The following is a 22,186-nucleotide window of genomic DNA, read 5'->3' as shown; positions in this document are numbered from 1 at the left end:
TGTTCTCATGCAGCTGTTGTTTTGTCTTTCTAGTGGCAGAGGTTGCAGGTTTGGAAAGTGCTGTTGAAGGAGCCTTGGTGAGTTGCTGCAGTGCATCTTGTAGATGGTACACACTGCTGCCACTGTGCGTCGGTGGTAGAGGAAGTGAATGTTTGTGGATGTGGTGCCAATCAAGTGGGCTGCTTTGTCCTGGATGGTGTCAAGCTTCTTGAGTGTTATTGAAGTTGCACTCATCCAGGCAAGTGGAGAGTATTCCATTACACTCCTGACTTGTGCCTTGTAGATGGTGTACAGGTTTCGAGGAGTCAGGAGGTGATTTACTCCCTGTAGAATTCCCAGACTCTGATCTGCTCTTGTGGTCACAGTATTTATATCGCTGGTCCTGTTCAGTTTCTGGTCAATGGTAACCCCAGAATGTTGATAGTCGAGGATTCAAGAACATTTCACATCAGCAACTCTCACTTCCAAATGTTGACTTTGAAATACAACCAAATCATCTTTTACAACTTACATATGATTAAGGACCTGAGCAATTGCAACTCCACTGGTCAGCTGTTGTTTGGTAGTACAGGGCGATGGCACATGAAACGTCTGGAGCTAAGAGGTGAGAGATGCAAATGTTATAGCAAATAAAAGACAACAGTCGGAAGTACTGAAAGGCTAAATTTTTGAATTACAGATTCTCTTAACACTGCAGATTCTGGTAGAGGGCCTTGGGTTCAAACTGTACTCCAGCACTTGAGTATAAATTGGAAGCTGACATTCAAGTGCAGCAATGACGGTTGCAAATGCCGTCCTTTCAACAGGGCGTTATTTAAAGGTTCTATTTACCTGTTTTCTGGTTTGGTCAGGATGTCAACAATTGTGCAATGCTCATTGAATTTGAGCATTCTCCCAGTGCAATTTAAAAAATAGCAGTGGCCTCATCAACAGACTTCCGCTGCAGACTATGTAGTGAAGAAAATGGAAGACGGGATTCAAATTAAAAGTTGCCAGCACAAATATTGAGTATCCACAGACCAAAGTTAAGGAAATGAACAACAGAAGATAGAACTTTACCGAACAGTCATTTTAAATGTTCAGTGTGGATATAACTGTGTTCATTTATGACTGTCATTTGGTGATTTTTTTTTGTAAAAAAGACAATAGTTCAGTGTTAACCCCAAATTTGATGGTTTAATCATTCAAGAGCTATTGGTTGAAGGGGGATGCTGGAAAACAAGTCATTCAGCTCAACAGGTCCACGCCTGTGTTGATGCTCCTCCCATCTTACTTTATCTCACCCTAAAACACCCATCTATTCCTTTCTCCCTCATGTGCTTATCTAACTTCCCCTTACTTGCATCCATGCTGTTTGCCTCAACTACTCAACATGGTCACATTAAACTCATACTAGTTTAAAATTCTTTATCAGCGTTTTCCATGTAGGAACAACATTCTGCAGTGCAGTTTCCCACGAACAGTGATAAGACAAACAATAATTTGTTTTTCCTTTGGCCGTCGCTGATTGAGGAAGGAACGCTGGCTAAAAAGTTGGCAGAACTCGCTCCGTTTACTCACATAGTATAATGACATCTTTGGTGTACAATTAAATCAGAACAGGCAAAGCCTTGGTTTAACATTTCAGCTGAAGGTTTGCAATTGTGATGCAGCACTGTAGCAGTAGCACCCTGAAATGTCAGCCCAGATTATGCTCAAGAACGCCTGCAACTCCTGAGTAGCTTTAGTCACGTCACTGGTCTCCAGTTTCCCATCTGAGGCCTCATCATCTGGAATGTTCAACTCCAGAATTTATTTAAACTTAAAAACTATTCATAAATTGTAAATTCTTTGGGGAAAATTTAATCTGCATTGTTGAAATGCTTTCAAAGTCTCACACTTGGATCATGAAATATTTAAATTGTTCTCTTTAAACATAATCAAATGCCTGATACATCAAGCAAACTACTTGTGAAACAATCAGAGAACATCACAGCCAGGAAGATGCAAGTTTGACACATCAAAACCTGTACTAATCCCTCTATCCTGCATGCTAACCATACTTTTTATTAATCTACTTTTTCAAGCAAATACTTTATATTCATTAAAGAAACAAATTCATTATGAAACAACTTTTTTTTGAAAAAATATATTCAGAACTACTGAGCAAACTGAACATGTCGCAGATGTTAATTATCAAACAAAAAAGTGCAGATCTGTGGAATAGAGGCAATGTTACTGTCCTAGGTATAATTAGTTTATGTCAGAACTGGAATATATTACAGGTGGAAGCCCAGGAAAAGGATGAGAGCAATGGGAAAAAAAGATAGGGGTGGACTGAGGGGAGTGAAGGGAAGGAGAAGACGACAGAGTGGAGTTGAGACCACAACCAAATCAACCACGATCTTAGTGAATGACCTATTCCTGCTCCTATGTTCCTAAGACCACATGAACAAAAGAGCAAAAAAGTAATAAACTGTAAAGTAATTAATAGAGAAAGGAAGACATATTTGGTAGCAGGGTCATGTTAGAGGCGGGAGAGTTGACAGAAGAACTTGCCAACTCACCAGCAACACAATGCGGGAGGCTGGTAAGTGAGGGCTGATGGACTCCATCATGATCCTGAGTGTGGAAGAACAGACTCAGTCGAGGGTCTTGATAGATGGAGAGTCCTCAACTAAGGGAAAACTAGGATATTTCCAAAGCTCTACAGGAAACCGAGTGGGGAGAAGTATAATCCAGGTAGGTGTAAGAGTTGGTGGGCCTGTAACAGAGACAGCATGCCCCCAGAGGTAAAGGAGCCCATTAAGGATTAAAGCAAAATACAGCTGATGCTGCAGATCTGAAATAAAACTGGAAAAACTCAGCGGGTCTGGCAGCCTATATGGAGACAGAGCAAATGAGCCCATGAAGCTTTCTAGCTAACTTGCTTTAACCATCCACAGAGAAAAAAAAATCAAGGTTGATGCTCAGTGCAGCACCGAGGGAGCGCTACACTGTCAAGAGAGGTGTCTTCTTCTAGATGACACGTTAAACTGAGGCCCACCAGGTGGATCCCACTGTAAAAGATTCCACGGCACCACTATGAAAGTTATCCCCGGAGTCCTGGCCAATATTTATCCGTCGGTCAACATCACTTTAAAAAAAAAGTCCAGGATTATCTGGATCATGATCACATTGCTGTTTGCCAGAGCTCGCTGTGCAAAAAATAAACTCTGTAACAGTGACCACACACTTCAAAGAAGTGCTTCATTTGGCTGTAAAGCGCTGTGGGGGAATAGCCAGAGGCTTGAGAGGCGCTAGATAAATGCAAGTCTTTGTTTTTCTTCATTCTGGCCTTGTGGATGTGTCTTCCATTCCCTCTCTCATCATCCCTCCTTTGCTAGGCTTTATGCCATGCAGCCAGCTCTTGGGTTTTCACTCAAATTTCTTTGCAGCTTATATACCCTTCAACCTGCTCCATCTGTGATACCTTCCAGTTCTGTACCTGAAAAACGTTAACTTACTTCCCCTAAACGCCTCTCTTTATTTTCTGGGGGTGGGGGGAGGGGGGGGGGGGGAAGAGGGGGCTCCCACTTGAAGCATTAGTTGGAGCTTAGGAGTTGCTCCAGTGAGTTGCCTCTTTAAAAAGAGTAAAAACTGGGCAGCTTGAGGGGGGGGGGAGGGGGGAGGGGGGAGGGCAAAGGAACCGGTTATAAATCTCACCCAGAGTAAGAGGCTGTCGCAGAGCTCGGCTTTGTCCAAACTCATTCTTTTCTCTTGTGGTGAGCAGCACTTCAACGACGACGCCACCACCTTCTGTTCCGTCTGAGCTCTCTCTTCTCCTATCCCTCACGCTTGGCTTCGTTTTGCCTTCGCGCAATCAATCCGTCCCCATCGGCTTCCGTACCAACCGCCAACCTACCCAAAACCACCCCCCCCATCCCCCACACCCCCACCCCCACGCCAACGCCAACGCGCCTACGTCCACCCACCAGCAAGCGCGCTAATGCGCCTGCGTCAACTCACCAACACCCAACCTCCCCATTAATGCGTCTGCGTCAGTCAGCCAGCCAGAAACCCCCCCCCCCCCCCCCCCCCCCCCCCCCACCTAATGCGCCTGCGTGAACCGGCCAGGAGGAAGAGGGGGGCAACCGCCCCCCCCCTCCCCAACCAATACGCTTGCGTTAACTCACCAGCCGCACCCCAATGCGCTTGCGCCAACTCGCCAGCAACACCCCCCCCCCCCCCCCCCTTCCTAATGCGCCTGCGTAGGCCCTCCGCATTTAGTCGTCCGCTCCGCTCGCCTGTTCTGAATATCTGCTTGTGAGGTGAAGTAGCAGCGGCCTTGACGGTTCTCGACCTGGAGTAACTTGTAATAATTTAATAAAAAATAAAAACCTCACCTCATGTTTGAGGGGGATGAAGAGGGGGAGGAGGGGGGAGGGATGCTGAGCTGGAACTAGTTTAACCTAGAGCTGTACAGGTAAGATGCTTCCAGAAACCTCTCTCCTGATTATTATTCCCTCCCAAAAAACACTGCTGATAGTTTTATTTCAAGCCATTTAGAGCGAGAAAAGTATTATTGCTTGACAGATGTGCCTCTATGCTGCTTTAAAACAAATGGCCTTTTTTTTTAAATTGCAGGGTCTGCTTTTCCATTTTGCACTTAAAAAAAGCAATTTTCTATATTTCTTTTGTCCAAAGTGCACTATTGCGATCTGAGGAAGGGTAACATGACTGTTCTGTTGCCCCTTTGTGCTTCCTCTCTTCCACCCCCCCCCTCGCCCCCCCCCATCAACTTTCTAAATATTTCAGTCAGAAATCACTTGCCAGCTCGCCCCCAATTTTTACAATGCAAATTGAAATCCTAATTTCCTTGCATCCCTGAGATTGGTGAATGTGTGCTTACATTATTATACGTCATATCTTTGTCCAATTCCAAATGTTTTGCTTTATCTCTCTGCATAAAACAACCGTGATAGTAAGACCAGGGGTTAATAGTAGGCAAATGCAAGCAGAGGGCTGATGTCGTCTTCACGCAGTGATTCAGGTAGGGTAGTGGTGGTGATAACTTTATAATCATTTTAAGAAATGGCTGCATGCCATGATGGGTGATTTGAGGGCCTTCCTGAACGGTCTTCCTTTGCCATGTGTATCTTGTGATCTTTTCCCCCATAATAATGTTTTCTTTGTTTTGTAAAGTGACTTATTGACAAGGGAATTTTTTTGTAAAATCTGAAATGCTCCTGTGGTTTTTATTTTGAATCTCTACTCCCATCCATCGATGATTTTAGCTGCAATCTTTTATCTGGAAGCAAGCGTTGTAACTTGTCAGAAAATTGATACAAAAAATCGTGAGTGGCTTAATCATAGAATAACAAGAGGACAAAAGGAGGTAATTCGGTCCGTTGTTTTATTTTAATTAAATAGTCGGACAGTAACCCCAAATCTTACCATGAGAAATGTTGTTTATTTCCATTTTTGTCTCCACCTCTCCTCCTAAAGTTGCAAATTTCTGAGATACAGTTCTTCCACAGGATGCCATCTACCTCCTAGTGCCTAAGTCAAGCTGTCCTCTTATATGGTGAGCCTTGACAGTGGAAACAAAGAAAAACTTAAATTTCTGTAGTACCTTTTACAACTTCTGAGTGTCCCAAAGTGCTTCACAGCCAATAACGTACCTTTTGAAGTGTAGTCACTGTTGTAATATAGGAAACGCAGCAGCTTCTCACACTGCAAGTTCCTGCAAACCGTGTTATGATAATCTGTGTTTTCTTCAAGATATTGCCGGGCATCTTTTACATCCCTGAGAGGGCAGATGAGGCTTCAGTTTAGTGCTTCATCGGAAAGCTGACACTTCTGACAGTGCAGCACTCCCTCTGTACTGGATTGAAGTGTCAGTCTGTGCTCAGGTCTTTGGAGTGAGCCTTGAAGGCACAACCTTCTGACTCGGGGGGGCAAGAGTGCCACCCGTTGAGCTGGCTGTGTGTGTCGGCCGGTTATTTGATTGGAGGGAGAATCTGAATTGAGTCTGATTCTACCCTTGTACAGCATACACTAACTAGTGATTAACTGTGAGGACCATTGCTTATTCACCACCCTCACCTCCAATGTGAGAGCTCCCATTGGTGTCCCGGTTTTAGTCCTTGGTGCTCCTGATTTAGCACAGATCAAGAATCTAGCTGGGCCTTGGTCGTTTCTAAGTCGAAGATGTAGTGATATTTCTCTCCTTTGTCAGTTATTCCACATGTTAGAAAAATGGTATTAAAGTAAATCTTTGAACTGCAATCCCCGTGATGATGGTTTGTGGGGACTTCCAGAATTTTGACTTAATATTGATGAAGGAACCACGAACCTTGGGAGGAGACAGTGTTGCAGTGGTACTGTCACTGGGCTAGTAATCCAGAGGCCCAGACTGATGCTCTGGGTTCAAATTCCACCTTGGCAGTTGGAATTGAAAGCTAGCCTCAGTGATGTTGACCATGAAAACTAACATCGATTGTTGTAAAAACTCATCTGGTTCACTAATCCTTAACAAGCCTGGCCTCCATGTGACTTTGGACCCACAGCAATGTGGTTGACTCTTAACTGCCCTGTCACTCAGATCAAGGGCAATTAGGAATGGACAACAAATGCTGGCCTTGTCAGTGATGCCTGCATGCCATGTAAGCATAATGGGGAAAAAAATACATTGTGCATCATCATTCCATGGACTTGGATAAGAATTTGGATGTTTCAGTGATCCTGCTGCTCATATCCTTCTCGGTAGCAGAGATAATGTGTCTGAGAGTTGCATGAGTTTCCTTATAGAAATTGTTGTACAGTATTGGCTGACTTCTCAGAAATAGCCAAGAAATGGTGTCAGATGTAGGGATAATTGATTTCAAATGGTGAAAATTGAAGGAGTTTTATCCAACTCAGAATTATGGCCCTTATTCACAGCCAACACTTTTTAAATGGTCTTCCTTCTTAATGCTTGAGTGTAAGAAATTCCTCTCTTGATGTGAAAAACCATTAAGAAATGTAATCTATCACTTATGATGTGGTAGTGTATTGTAAATTGTGAGACCATGCTGTAACTAATACTAATACTGATGCTGAAGCAGACACCAACTCTCTCTGGGATCCTTTTCCTCTCTTGCTGACTCATGGAAGGTACGGGCACTAATCATGCTTTGACACCTCGCTAAAGTTGCCGTGTGAGCCTAGACAGTGAGTGTTAGACTATTCGACTGCATTGGCATCACAGCTGAGCACAATTTTGTCCCAACTTGGAACCCACATGTGTACTTTTCAACAGGGGTTGTTGCACATTGATCAGGAGCAGGAACTCTGATCGGCTCTTCCCCCAACCCCACCCAAATAACTGACGGGCACTGTGATAATGTTGCTGACCCAAACGAGATGAAGCAACTTGGTAAAGGTAGGAAGGAAACCTATAACCTAGTCTGTAAGCTACAGCATTATAAAGGGAACACCTGGTAATTTTAACAAATATTCAAAACTAAATATAGGGCATGGTAGAACAGAATCCTTTTCTTTGAGGCCCTGTGTGTTGCTTGTTATTATTTTCAATGCAGACTTACCACAACATTGAACAAATCGTCATTCACATGCATTAGTCTAATGCTGGTCACAAAACTAGAAACTGATGATGTCCTAAAGCTAACCCTTCGCAAACATTCTTGATGGAATAAAATGATTGTCCTTTTTATGTACAGGGTTCTTGCAAACCTCGGCGCATGTTAACCTGCTACGGTTTTGAAATTTTAGTACAGTTAGTCAGAAGTCTGACGTGGATTCTGACTTGCGATGAATAACTTCCGCTGGGCGACCCAGAAGTAATATAACAAAAACGGTACACGTGCGTATGCTTTGCTGACCCCCATGACAAATATCACATGTTGCCCCAGTCCCAAGCCTTAAAAGTAAACCCAATTACTTAATGCTTCTGACCTGGAGCCCTGAATTCACAACCGCTCCCCAATAAGCTGCCTTGTCAAATGATTATTCAACTCTGTGACATCCAAACTCTGTGACGTGTTTACTTCAATAATAATTTGACTTGTGGTCTTTAAGTGAGAGATCTGCACCGTAGTAGTTGAGTAATACACTGCATCATAACTTTTATCTATTTGTCATGGCTTCTCCTCTACATGTCGCCTCTTGGCGACATCATCTGACAGCACAGCATCAGTTTCCACATTTATGATAACACCCAACTCAACCTCACAACCATCTCTCCTGACACCCCCACTATCTCTAAATTGTTCCTTGTATTGGATGAGCAAAGATTTCCTCCAGCTCAATTTTGGGAAGACCGAAGCCACATGCTTCGGTCATGCTTCAAACTCCAACCCTCTCTCAGGTAACTGTCTGAGGCTGAACCAGACTCTTCGCAACCTTGGTGCTATATTTGATCCTGAGATGATCCTTCTGACCATGTGTCCACTCCATCATAGCATTTGCCGCTTTCCACCTCCATAACATTGCCTGACTGCTGCTGAACACTCATCCATATCCTTGTTACCACTAGGCATGACCACGAGGCATAACTGTTCCACTGCTCTGGCTGGCTTCCCATGTTCTACCATCCATAAACTTGAGCTCATCCAAAACTCTGCAGCCGATATCCTAACCCTCACCAAGTCCCCTTCACCCATCACCCCAGAGCTCACTGACCGACATTAACTTCCGGTTAAGTGTCGCGTTAATCTTGAAATTCTCATTCTTTTTCAAATATTTCCATTGCCATGCCCCTCCATATCTTTGTAACCTCTTACAACTTTCTCAGATCTCCGCTCTCCACCAGCCCTGACCACTTGAGCATCTCTGATTTTTAATTACTCCAGCATTGGCAGCCATACCTTCAGCTGCCAAGCCCTTGAGCTCTGAATTCCATCCCCAAAGCTCTCCGCTCTCGCTCTCTTTTTCTCTTCTCTCCTTTAAGAAGCTCCTTTAAAAACCTACCTCTGACCAAGATTTTGATCATTGACCTCAAGATCTCCTTATGTGGCTTGGTGGCAAATTTTGGTTGATAATGCTCCTGTGAAGCATCTGGAAAGTTTTACTGTTAAAAGCACTCTACATATCCAAGTTCTTGATGTAGTTGTTGTTTTGGAGAAAAAATTGCATTCATATGATACCCTCCACAACACCCCAAAAAGCTTTACCAGCGTTGGACCTTTGAAGTGTAGTCACTGTTAGACTGTTTAGAGGACAACATTTGCTCCAGTACATCATTCGAAGGCATTGACCTGAGCAAGATTTCCCTCTCTTGCAGACCTATATAGATAGGACTCATAGATGTTTACAGCACAGAAGGAGGCTATTCAGCCCATCGTGTCCATGCCAGTCGACAAAGATCTGACTACACTAATCCCATTTTCCAGTGCTTGGCCCATATACCTGGAGGCTATGGCAACGCAAGCGAATATCTAAATATTTCTTAAATGTTACAAGAGTTTTTGACTCAATCACCCTTTCAGGAGTGAGTTCCGGACTCCCACCAGCCTCTGGTTGAAAACATTTCTCCTCAACTCACCTCTTAGCCTTCTGCCTCTTACCTTAAATCTATGCCCCCTGGTTATTGACCCCCTCTGCTAATGGAAAAAGTGTCTTTCTATCCACGCTCTCTATGTCCCTCATAATCTTATGCACTTCTATTAGGTCCCCGCTCAACCTTTGCTGCTCCAAGGAAAACAGCCCCAGCCTATCCAATCTTTCCTCATAGCTCAGACCCTCCAGCACAGGCAGCATCCTGGTAAATCTCCTCTGCACCCTCTCCAGTGCAATCACATCCTTCCTATAATGTGGTGACCAGAACTGCATGCAGTACTACAGTTGTAGCCTAATCGGCATTTTATACAGTTCCAGCATAACCTCCCTGCTCTTGCCTTTATTAGCCGAGGCACAGAATACAAGTATCCCATATGCTGCCTTAACCATCTTATCTACCTGTCCTCCTACCTTCAGGGTTCAATGGATATGCACACCAAGGTCCCTCTGATCTTCAGCACTTTCCAGGGCCATACCGTTCATAGTGTAATCCCTTGCCTTGTTAGCCCTCCCCAAGCGCATTAGCTCACACTTTTCTGTGTTGAATTCCATTTGCCACTGCTCTGCCCACCTGACCATTGCTATCCTCCTGCAGTTTACGGCTGTCCTTACTATTTATCACCCTACCAATTTTCGTGTCATCCGTGAACTTCTTGATCATGTCCCTATATTTAAGTCCAAGTCATTTACGTACACCAGAAACAGCAAGGGCCCCAGCACCAATCCCTGAAGAACCCCACTGGAAACAGACTTCTAGTCACAGAAACATCCATCTGGCATCACTCTCTGCTTCCTGCCTTTCAGTCAATTTTGGACCCAATGTACCACTTTGCCTTGGATCCCATGGGCTCTTGCTTTCTTGACCAGTCTGCCATGAGGGACCTTAACAAAAGCCTTGCTAAAGCCCATGCAGACCACATCAAACGCGTTACCCTCTTCGACACTCTTCAAAAAATTTGATCAAATGTGTCAAACACGACCTTCTCTTAACGAATCCATGCTGACTATCCCTGATTAATCCATTTCTCTCCAAGTGCAGATTTGTTCTGTGCCTCAGAATTCTTTCTAGTAACTTCAGTGCCACCGAGGTTAGACTGACTGGCCTATAATTTCCTGGTCTATCCCTTCCTCCCTTTTTTTAATAATGGGATAATGTCTTCCAGTCCTCTGGCACCTAACCTGTGGTCAGAGAAGCTTTGAAAATTATTGCCAGGGCCGCTGATATCTCTTCCCTTGCCTCCCTTAACAGCCTGAGATACATCTCATCCGGGCCTGCGGATTTGTCCACTTTCAAGGCTGCTAAACCCGCTAGTATCTCCTCTCTCTGTTAATTTCCTCTAATATTTCACAGTCCTCCACCCTGATGCCTATACCTATGTTGTCCTTTTCCATTGTGAAGACTGACGTAAAGTATTCATGTATAATGTTTTTGTTGCAATTTAAAATACTTTATTTTAGTGTGGAGACACTTATGTTGTAAGAGGTAATATTTAAGGGCTTTTCTTTGTAGAGACAGGATTATCCCTGAAGAATTATGAATGAACTGTCTTCGAATGGGCATCCTTTTCTTTGTGGTAAGATTTTAAAAATCTCTAACAACTGTAGTCGGTGTTTCAAATAAGTGAAGAGGTAGAAATAATTGGTTACATTTTGGTGCAATGTGTAGACCTGTGATTTTTCTCTGCAAATGTTAAGGAGATCACCTGCAAATGCATAAAGTTCCAAAAGACCATGCTAGCACTCCAAAGGAAATTATGCTGTTGTGAAAGAATGTTTTTACCAGTGAACAAACGGAGAATTCTTGAGATACGGGGTTCACAGTGCACATTTTGCTTACATTAAACCAATAAATGACAACTTATTTTTTGAAAATAAGAAGAGCATGTACCATCAGAATATCTGAGGAGCAAAAGGTACAAGAACTTAGTTGCTGATCCAAATTTTTATACACATTTTTTTTAAAAAGGTGACTTTGTGCCATTTCATATTCAAGGAATTTTACTCAGTGCTCCTCCAATTGACTAAAGAAATCATCCATTTGCCATGCAGGGCAGGAAGATCCCCTATTCAGGTTCTTTGCTGGAATAGACTGAGATGCTGCGATTGTTCCTGGCAATTCGAGTTAGGAAGTGGGAAAGCCAGCTAGGTCTTTCCCGCTCTGTATTGTTATAAGGTGATGCCTGCTAGAGTGTGGCTGTGTGTTTGGAGATTGAGTGAGGCAAGAATCAGGTTGACTGTGATGCCCTCTGCAATCAAATAGCCCGCTGACACTCACTGTGAAATTTCATACATGATAAATGGCTGTTTAAGTGTTCAAAGAAAGATGTTACCTTTGAAATCTCACTCTAGCAATATTCATAGAATGGATGCAGCATAGGAGGAGGCCATTTGGGCCATTATGTCTGTGCTGGCTTCTGGAGAGGAAAGTAGGGAAGAATATCTAGGAGGGGGAAGGGGACTTCCTGGTAATTATGTTCCAGTGCTTTGAAAGCTAGCTAATTGGATTAAATCAGGAAACTGCACAGTCATAGAATCGTACTAATGGAGGAAAAGTGTTAAAAAACTCGAAAGCCACCTCAAATAAATTTATAGAGACTAGAGGTTGGTAGTGAACTACAATCCGCTCGTGGAATTCTAATATCCTAGCACATGAGTTTCAGAGATAGAAATCACTGGTTTTTGCTACTTAAGTTATTCATTCTTTGTACTATATATAACTGGTGTTTTTCTGTAACTAATAAAATCTTTAGGCTTTGTTATAGAGGTACTACATTTTATGCAACCTTCCAATTTCTTCTGTCGCATTGTTGCTGAGCAATGCGCATAATAAATCTGGGTAAGCGGTTGGTACAAGGAAGAAGATACAGGGCCTGAAGTTTGGGAGCAGTAGAAATTGAAAGCTTGTGGGAGGCGATGCAAAATGGTACATGTTGTGATTTTAAACTTTGTCCCCTCAATTTTCTCCCTGCCTTTCCTGTAGGTGATGACTTATGCTGGGGTATGGCTCCACAAGTGCCTGTTGCTCTTCAGTGCTTCACCCAAGGTACAGAAAACCAGACAGGACATAATTGGGTTCAACTGTGATGCTTCCCGTGGTCAAGCGGCTTGCTGACTGTCTAGGCTCACAATGAAGAATTTTAATAGCCGTTTGGGTGGAGTATTGGAGAACTACTAGCAACCATAGAACCATACCCAGCAAGAGCTGGGGAAGTTAGGGCCAGGGGCAATATTTATAGAAGAAAATAAAGGTGCCAAGGTTTTTTTGCAGAAAGTCCAGGCGAAGTTCAGTAAGATTTGGGTTTCAGCAGAACAAACAGATGGGAACCAGAATTCTATATATTCAGATGAATTATTGTAAGTTTGCAATTTTTTTTTAAAAAATAGAAAATTTGCCATCAGGAACCATTTTACAAATTGGTGATTGCAAAGAATTAGAAACCTTTTGACGTTCTGGGTCTCCACGCCTCTCACTTGTTCCTAAAATGCCTTTATTTAAGTAGTGATTGCTGGTGACAACAGAAGTGCTAATGGCATCATCAGAACTGCTGCTTTGAAAAGATTTACAGCATGAAGGTGCAAAATTAATATACAGAGTGAGTGCTGAATCTTCCAAACTCTCTACTAATCCTTTGCAGTTGGCCTTGGCAACTGCTTTAAGGCTTCTCCTCTGATATGATCAGTACTTGTACAGAAAGCCAAAAGACATCATCAGAACCACAGTTCAATCAATAGTGAGAATCCTTCAGGGTGCCTTGCAGTAAAGTTCTTTTTTATGGCTCTGCTGCTTCTCCAAAAACTGCAAACATTTTTTTTTGTTTTAGAAATTTGACAATTATATTCAAAAAAAAGTTGTGATTTTGTTTTGCATCTTTGTAGATTGGGATCACCTCAGGAGAACTATGACTGAGCTGTCTTTGAAAGGTCTTCCACTTCTGCATGGTAAGTTGTTCGATATTCAATAGTATTTAAATTACAAAGCTATGTATAATAATTTTAAGAATCTGAGTTTTTTTCAGTTTATGATTTCGAGACTTGGTATGTTGAAGTTAGTGAATAATACTATCAGCTTACTATTCTGGCCTCTTTGTTTTTTTTAAAGTGGTAATAATCCCTGTTCTTACTCGTTCCAGAGGTGGTGCTGTAACCCTTATAAGTAGGGCTGCCAACTGTGATTAGATGTATTGCTGGAGGTTTCATCACATGATATTCCCCCCACGTGTCAGCCCTTATTCAGCCAACACATCCATCCTTGTGACGCACTGCCTTCCTACGTCAATTGGAAAACAAAAAGACTCATTACCCAATTGGATGATGCTTGACTGTCAGCCAAATGGTCTTTTTTCCCGTTTTTAATATTTTTATACCTGGTAAAGAGAAGAGCTCAAAAAAAGTGACAAAAAAAGTTTTTTTTTAATATCCAGATGATTTTTTTTTCTCTCCAGGATTGCACACAGCAGTGTCCTGGAGATTTTTTTTTATTCATTCATGGGATATGGGTATTGCTGGCTAAGCCAGCATTTATTTCCCATCCCTAATAGCCCTAATGGTGAGTTGCATTCCATTGGTGTAGGTACACCCATAGTGCTGTTGTTTTTGGGGGGGTGGGCGGGGTGAGAGAGAGAAGAGTTCAGGATAGACTGATAGGGCAGTAATTGGCCAAGTTGGATTTGTGCTGCTTTTTGTGTACAGGACATACCTGGGCAGTTTTCCACATTACTGGGTAGATGCCAGCGTTGTAACTCTTCTGTTACAAAACAACTAAACTAAATTAACAAAATCAGGGACAAAGTAAAAGGCAGCCCCTTAAAAGGGAAACTGCAAAACAAAAGACAAAATTCAAAGGAAACTTACAAACATTAAACCAAAATGTGATTAAAGGGGTCTATGAAGCACCCCAGTCCCTGTGGTGCCCACCTAGCATGGAAGGCCTCAATGGTGCCAGTGGACAGTGTGCTCCCTCTCCAGGGACACCTGGTTGCGAACGTAGCCACGGAAGAAGGGCAGACAGCCGATTGGACGACACCCTCGATTGCCCGCTGCCTGGACCTATTGATGGCAACTTGGCCAGGCCCAGGAGCAGGCTCACGAGGTCCTCCTCCCTCCTGGCCCTCTTCCACACCGGGCACCCGTGGATCAGGACACTGGGACTGAAGTGCAAACAAAGTAACACTAAAAATAACTATTAGGGAGTGCAGCCTATAACATCCAATATATGGTCCAGTTGTTCTTAAAAGTTACTACTGAATCTGCCTCCTGTAACATTTTCCCTGTCCAGATTGTTGACCATACCAATTTGCCATAAAACAGCATTCTGTCTTACTCACTGTATGGAATTCACAGAAGATCTACTAGCTTACTAATATTTTTAGTTAAGTTTCCTTAATTTTGATCAGTAAACTATTTACTCTATATCCCAAGAACTCAAATTATTTATTGTTAATTGGCAGAATTGTAATTTTTTAATTAACAGCACCTTTGAACGAATAGCACTTTAGTATGGTTTCACTCCAGAATTATTTATAGCATGCTAAGGACTGCCACTAATATGCAACAGAGTTTGGCCTCTTGGCTCAATTAACACTAGTACAGTTGCTATGATAGATCTGACCAGTATCCCAGAGGATCACTATATGTGATAAGTACATTAGCACTCTGCAGTGTATACTGCTGATCATGCAATTGCCAGTGTGTGTTGAATTGCTTACACTGATTGAGACATTGACATTAGGCAGCCATGCAGCCTCTCTTTGATGTACAGATCAGTGCTGTAAAAGAGAATATTAGTACTTTCGTTATGATTGGTTTATGCTCTCAACCCAAGATTGGACTTGCCTGTTTGAAGTTCTCAGCACTTTTCCAGTTTTGGTTTAGCATAATGAATGAACGACTGAAACAAAACTTTGGATTTGTGTGTTTCATTTTGGCTGTTCCCTCCCTCACTTTAACTTTTCACCTCTCTTGCTGGCCCAGGAAAAATTATGAGCTGACGCAGTATCAAATTTGCTTCCCACCATTCCAAAGCGCCCTTCTTTTTAAAAAAAAAAAGAAAGAAAGAAAAGATGCTCGGCAGCTAAGATTTTGTGTGTTTGTAAACTTGCCGAAGCTTTCACCAGCTGAAAATGTTTAATTTATTTTCATTTTCTTCCCATTCTACTCTTGAAAGTGTCATCTCTTGCTTGTGGCTGAGTACCATTTACTTTCCATCACTTCGCCCACCTGGCTATTCTTCGTGATAACAATGAATGTTGGCAGGCTGTTTGACCAAAGGCATGTAACAGCTGAGTCTGAGCCTCGTTTTCACCAAATACCCACAAGTCATGAATAATAATCAGGAGTGAAAACCCTGGCTAATTCATTAAAAAATAGTTACTTTCTTCTGGTCCCTCTCCCACTTTTCCCTCTTAACTGTGGACACTCTGGCCAACTGTAGCACCCCAGCTGAGATCTGCTAACTGAACACTGGCTGAGGGTCTAACACAGGTCCTTTCAGTTATTAAAAGCCTGGCAGTCCCATTACTTCCTTAGGATATTGGAGGAAACCTTCAACTGAAGTCTTAAGTAGATGAATTTAATCCTGAAAAGGAATATAAATTGCACCTATTTTGTGCAGGTGTGCCAGTTGTATTGTAAAGAACTAGAACGAGCCTCAAACGTTCAGATTCATCAGAAAAATAGAGAAAGAATCAAGGGATTGAAGTTGAGAATAAACATAAGTTACTACAAACGTTGCTTTTCAACTTGAAGCTGGAATGTAAGTCAGCTCACCATTAACTGGAAATTTCCAGCCCTGCTTGCTTTGCATTGCTTTAATAATTATCAGCACATATTTTTGTGCCTCCCACTCCTTTCTAAAACCCATTGTATTTCTTTGTATGTAGCCTGCCTATATGAAGGGAGAGGGGAGGAAATGACATCTTGCTGAATCAGTGTAAGTGCTGCTATCTGAATCTGGAATCTGCTCTGACGGAGGAGATAAAGGTTTCAACCTGACAGTTTTTTTTTAGTGGCTCTGGAGTGGCCTCTGTTTTGTGGAACAAATTGGCTGAAGCGGCTTTGGCCACAAACATTGGACGGTGTTAGAAAGTCGAGTATGAAGGTAGTGACGGGCAGTAGATCCTTCTCGAATAAAATGTTAGGTTAATTTACAATTGAAGTTTGGGCAAGGAGCTCTGTGCTTTATCCTTTGCTAAACTCATGCTAATGTGATTTCTAACAGGCTTCAGGTGGTGTCTTGAGAATGTGCTGGTGTTGACTTACTTCACTTTTCCCCCTCTAATCTCAGTGGTCCAACAGAATAGGAGCTCGCTACAGCAGTAGTGTGGGTCTAACACCCTGTGTTGCATCATTCTGTGCTGCATATTCCACTGTGATGTTTAAACTATTCAGTTATTTTCTGTCTATGCTGGACCAGAAAAAAGCAAATTAAACTGCATGAGCTCAAGCATAATATCAAAGAAACTGTAGCAGCAAAAAAAAATTGCTAAAAATGCCTGGCAGTTTGAGCCGCATCTGAAAGTAACATTAAAAGTTAATGTTTCAAACATAGACCTTTCAATTCATCAGAACAAAAAGATTAAAAGGAGATTAATAGTGATGTGAAACATTGAGAGGTTTAATTAAGGTAAACAGGAAGGAGTTATTCCCACTAGTGGTTGAGGTGGTAATGAGAGAGCATCAAGTTAAAATTATCACCAATAGAATGAAGGGAGCGTTCAAGAAAATAGTTTTGCCATAGTGATAACCACAGAATTCCCAACTAGAAACAGTAGTGGAGACATGATAGCTCCTAAAAGGGAAGTAGATAACTATTTAAAAAGAAAATTTTAAAAGGGTTTGGAGAAAGCGAAGTGAAATTGGATTAACTGGCTAGCTGTTTGAGAGCTGGCACAGGTGCTTTAGACAAAAAATACCTTTTTTTGCTTTGGTTCTAAATGTTGTGCTTCCTTTTCTCACATGCTGTTCAATTTTTTTGTACGTTACTGACATTTACAATTTTTATTTCAGTTTTTTCCTATTTGTTTTCCTCTTTCACACTTAAAGTCTGGTAATTTCATTAAAGTAATGTAGAAATAACCTTGAAGTTGTAATAGTTTCCCAACATGTTGTCTCTTTTTTTTTCCATGATAAAATAAGCCATTTGAAAAGCTTTAAGATTAGCTTTCAAAATCCTTTTTGTTTTCTCCTGAGTGGAGAGGACTGGTTCGCAAGAATTACTGACTCCAGCTGAGAGAGGAGGCTGAATTGACGTCAGTACATAAAGCAAATACTGCGGATGCTGGACATCTGAAATAAACATACAAAATGCTGGAAAACCCAGTGGGTCCAACAGCATCTGTGGAGAGAGAAACAGAGTTAACGTTTCGAGTCCATATGACTCTTCTTCAGAGCTGAGTTCAGAGATAGTTGTTTCAACTGTACACCTAACAGCACTGTGGGTGTACCTACACCACAGTGGTTCAAGAGGGCAGCTCACCACCACCACCTCAAGGCCAATTAGGGATGGGCAATAAATGCTGGCCTAGCCATTGATGCCCACATCCCATGAATTAATTTTTTTAAAAGCCTGATAATTCAGCTTCCCTGTAACATTGGGCTCAGTAACCCTTTCCAGCCTGATACCCTGATGTTCAGACAAGTGTCTTTAGATGAATAGTAATAGAATGTGGAAAGAAATTCTTCATTTCAACTTTCTCTTGCCATTTTTGTTCTGTTTAAATGTTTCCTGCATAATCCATTGTCTCTACAAAGATCTCTTAATTGTGAGGACAAGTTTGTATTCTGTGTCTGCTAATGCTACTCTTGACAGACCACTAGGAGGTTCATTCCAGTAGCTACCTCCCTTCCATGCGTGCATGTGTCCGTATTTTTCCATATTCTCTTTTGAGCAAATGACTAGCCTCTCCCTGTCATGTTCCAACATTGATGCCACAGGCAAAAATAACAGAAGGGGAAATTGTGGCTATGTCCCCATATTCTGCTAATTTATGACCTGTTTAGCAACCCTGTTCACCTGCATGTTGCATCTCCACCTTTCCATTGCAGACCAGTCTTGATAATGTGGGTGGTATTAATCTCTCTTTAAATTCACTTTTTAAAAGCACTGTTGTCAGATAATTTGTATTTAAACCAACAAAGAACAGCATTATGCCACAATTTGAAAACATTACCATAGAATATCAATGTTGGTCTCAAATCTAGGTACTGTCACAGTTTTAAAAGCTCTTAGCTGTGTCTGTCTGTCTTTTAAAGATCCAGTGATTGGAGAGCTGTTAGCTGAGAAACAGGCCGTAGACTCGAAGAAAGAAGAGAAACTGAGGAAGAACAGGGAAGCCATGAAAAAGCACCGGGAAGAAGAGACAGCGGAGCAGAGGGAAGATAGACTGCGCAAAAACAGAGAAGCTATGAGAGTCCGCCGACAGATGGAATCGGAGGAGCAGCGAGATGACAGACTGCGCAAGAACCGTGAGGCCATGAAACGGTTCCGTGAAAGGGAAACCGAAGCACAGCGAGATGAGCGATTGCGCAAAAACAGGGAATCCATTAAAAATCGGCGGCAGCAGGAATCTCAGGAGCAGAGAGAAGAGAGACTGCGGAAAAACTGGGAATCGACCAAAGTCCGCCGGCAGGAAGAAACCGAGGAAGAGCGAGAGCAAAGGTTGCGTAGAAACTGGGATGGAATTAAGAGGCGCCGTGAACAGGAAACCGAGGAGCAGCGACAAAAACGGTTGCGTAAAAATTGGGAAGGAATCAAGAACCGGCGGCAGCAGAAGAATGAGGGTGAAAAGGAAGACATGTTATGTAGAATTTGGGAAGCAATGAGACAGTTTACCCAGCAGGAAATGCAAGAGGACAGAGACAAGCGATGTCATTTGCTTTTTGACAGGGGTCTCATGGAAGGAACACAAGAGGGGAAGGACGAGAGGTTGCAGAATAGAGAGGCACCCAGGTGCTGTTTCCAGCAAGAAATGGAGCAAAGAAAATGAAGAGAAAGATGCGAGAATTTTGCAAACTGTAATGCTTCAGTGCCATGGTTCCTCTAGCATCCCTTAAAATTGAAGCTTTTGACCAATTATACTCTCCTGTTTTAGCTTATTGAACAATGCTGGTTACTAGGAAACAATATTATGCCATAGAATGTATCAAGTCATGCAGGTGGTGGATAAAATCATTTTAATTCATGGTGGTCAGTGATTCACTAAACTTAAAATATATGGTCATCAAGGATGGCAACATGGTGGTTACTGCACAAGCTGTCATTCTGATATAGGAGCAACATTGTTGTTTCCTTGGCCAGTTGCGACTGAATGATTCCTTTTTATAAAAAGAAAGAGAAATGGAGAAAATGTTTCATATTGTGTGTTACAGATGATCGTGTCCTTCATAGACGTTGTGGTTCATTTCTGTTAAAATGCAATTGCATTCATTCTTAAAGAAATATCTTGAGTTTATTCGAGGCTGAGTTAATAAGATTTTTGATAGACAAGGGAGTCCAGGGTTATGAGCGTCTGACAGGGAAGTGGAGTTGAGACCACAGTCAAATGGCCATAATCTTATCAAAGGCGGAGCAGATTCAAAGGGCAGAGTGGTTTGCTCCTGCTTCTAAGTCCTATAACCAAGCGTTTTGGGGGTTCCTCTTTAGACGGTGCCGTTAACAGACATGCAATTTGTAAGTGAAGGAAACGAAATAAACTGATTAAGGATCAGAAGCACTGCTCCAAAAATCAGTGACGACATTGAATAAATGGCCAGCCCTTTTCTTACAGTCGCCAGTGACTCCTTTCAAGGGTATGGGAGGGATGTGAAGGTTGTGATTAAAGCTAGCTGTGTCCTTGGGATGGTCAGCAGTGAAAGCTCTGATATGCTTGTTGCTAGCTGTTGTTTTAAAAAAAAGATCAGTTTCTTTTGACGCAAAGTTTGTGGCGTACGTGTTATTGTGGTGCGTCATTGTGGAGAAACGTTTTTACTGAAAATATCACTGTATCTACAATGTCTTTTAATCAGTTCACGATTGCCATTTGCCCCCAAACTCTGGTGATGAATGCTGAACCTTCTCCCCAAATGTGAATTTTGAATTTCTTGTGTGAAGATTGGTGGGGGGACACTGATTTCAGCGGGCATCTTTGAGGTGGAATCCTGTGCTGTATTTGTTCTTGTTCTTTGGTAAGCAAATGAAAGTAGAGTTTTAATTCTAATTTTGATGAAAATCACTAATCATGGTGTTTTGAAGTTCATCGTGGATCCACGTTGCAATGCTGTTTGTAATAAAATGCTTGCACATTCTATAAATTCTGTTGAAAAATTACATTTGAATTAACATACTAAAAGAAAGAACTTTGATTTATATAATGTCTTATCATGTCTTGAGGTTGCCCCAGAGGCACTTTACAATTAATGGATGACTTTTGAAGTGTAATCACTGTAATTATGTAGGTGTATGTGGGAGCCAATTTGCAGACACCAAGGTCCCTTAAACCACACATAAATAAACAAACTAGGTAAACTGTTTTGGTGTGGTTGGCTGAAGGAGAAATATCGGCTAGGATAGCAGGAGAACTCTAGTGTTTTGTTGCTTTGGGATCCACCCTAATAGACTCGCAGGGTTTCGGCATAACGTCTCATTTGAAAGAACAATGTGCAAGGAAGGGAGTATTTGAGAGCCCAAACTGGCATTATTCCTATTAAAGGGGAATAGGAAAGATGGGTTAGGTGGTGTTCTGTATCTCGAAGGACTATAAGTGCCAGTATATATTATATATAATGTCTCTATTTAAAAAAAAAAACTGGAAGAGGAAAAATTCTAAATAATGGCTTGGATTTTACGATAGTGAAATTGTCAGCGTTCGTCATCATTGTGCCTCTGAAATTGACAGCAACTTCTGGAATTTGCACATGTGCAGTTAGATGTGGAAATCCAGAAGTTGCTGTCAGTGATTCTACACTTATTCTTAGGATCTGCTGTTGAACTCGCCCTGGAATGCAAACAAGTAGTAATCACTGAATTGACAATAACTCACCCTTTTACACTATTCATCTCTGTAAAAACACTTGAAAAAGTTGCACCTTGTTGAATTTAATTTGAGGTGTAACTGGGACTTTTAGTGGTATACTAACCTAATCATTATCAAACAGCCTGATTTTGTATTTGTGAATGTTGGGTTTCTCCTTTCAATGATTCACATTTTAATTTTTTTTAAAGTTTGATACTTCAGTCTCTATCTTAATCCCATGTATATGCCAAAATCATTTATTTCACTCTAAAAAAATTTTAATTTTGAGTGAAAAAATTCGGTGCATTTTCCTTCCTGATTTGCTGTCTGTGAGAATACATCGGTGTGATTGGCTGCTTATCCTGTCAATGACTTCACTATTGCTGTACACTTGGAGAGCCAGTGACTTGGTCCCAGATTCAGACTGTCTTTGGGAAAGGGGAAATCCCTGCCACAGAGATCACTAAACCTTTGTGGATAGCTTTCCTTGATGGCGGTGGAGAGTGGTGGTGGTGTTGTTGTTTCAACACTGACTCTGAAATTCAATGTGTTTTAAGGAACCATCCATTCTAGGCTTGTATTAAGCTCAATCATTCTGTGCATCAGCTCGTTCATTGAGATTGGGCCAGTTATTTCTGTAAAATGGCTGTGTGTGTACTTTGTTTTGCATTAGGATTGAG

General features: G+C 41.9%; 2 protein-coding genes across 12 annotated transcripts in view; one reads left to right on the top strand and one right to left on the bottom strand.

The window, feature by feature from the left end:
• The window catches only part of LOC121271286 (protein Hook homolog 3-like), a 53,756-nt gene extending 49,878 nt beyond the window's left edge, over positions 1 to 3,878 (bottom strand). For both annotated transcript variants that reach the window (XM_041177161.1, XM_041177162.1), the window contains exons 1-2: positions 3,685 to 3,878; positions 512 to 597 (exon numbers count right to left, since the gene is read on the bottom strand). In XM_041177161.1, the coding sequence (XP_041033095.1) occupies positions 512 to 597; positions 3,685 to 3,729 (131 nt within the window). In that variant the 5' untranslated portion in view covers positions 3,730 to 3,878. The remainder of the gene's footprint in view (positions 1 to 511; positions 598 to 3,684) is intronic.
• Positions 3,879 to 4,247: 369 nt separating this feature from the next.
• On the top strand, positions 4,248 to 20,801 carry LOC121271224 (trichohyalin-like). 10 transcript variants are annotated; one of them, XM_041177037.1, is made up of 8 exons: positions 4,250 to 4,444; positions 5,256 to 5,356; positions 5,467 to 5,545; positions 7,262 to 7,384; positions 11,030 to 11,093; positions 12,500 to 12,562; positions 13,396 to 13,458; positions 18,769 to 20,801. In XM_041177037.1, the coding sequence occupies exons 5-8, from the start codon at positions 11,054 to 11,056 to the stop codon at positions 19,500 to 19,502; spliced, it is 900 nt and encodes a 299-aa protein (XP_041032971.1). In that variant the 5' UTR covers positions 4,250 to 4,444; positions 5,256 to 5,356; positions 5,467 to 5,545; positions 7,262 to 7,384; positions 11,030 to 11,053; the 3' UTR covers positions 19,503 to 20,801. The 10 variants fall into 10 exon arrangements, with proteins under 10 accessions (XP_041032976.1, XP_041032971.1, XP_041032974.1 ...); XM_041177040.1 differs by lacking the exon at positions 7,262 to 7,384; XM_041177039.1 differs by lacking the exons at positions 5,256 to 5,356; positions 5,467 to 5,545.
• Positions 20,802 to 22,186: the final 1,385 nt, after the last annotated feature.

This window comes from Carcharodon carcharias, chromosome 30, assembly GCF_017639515.1.
Source record: "Carcharodon carcharias isolate sCarCar2 chromosome 30, sCarCar2.pri, whole genome shotgun sequence".
NCBI lineage: Eukaryota > Metazoa > Chordata > Chondrichthyes > Lamniformes > Lamnidae > Carcharodon > Carcharodon carcharias.
Note: the sequence above shows the minus strand (reverse complement) of the source record. Positions and strands in the feature narration are given on the sequence as shown.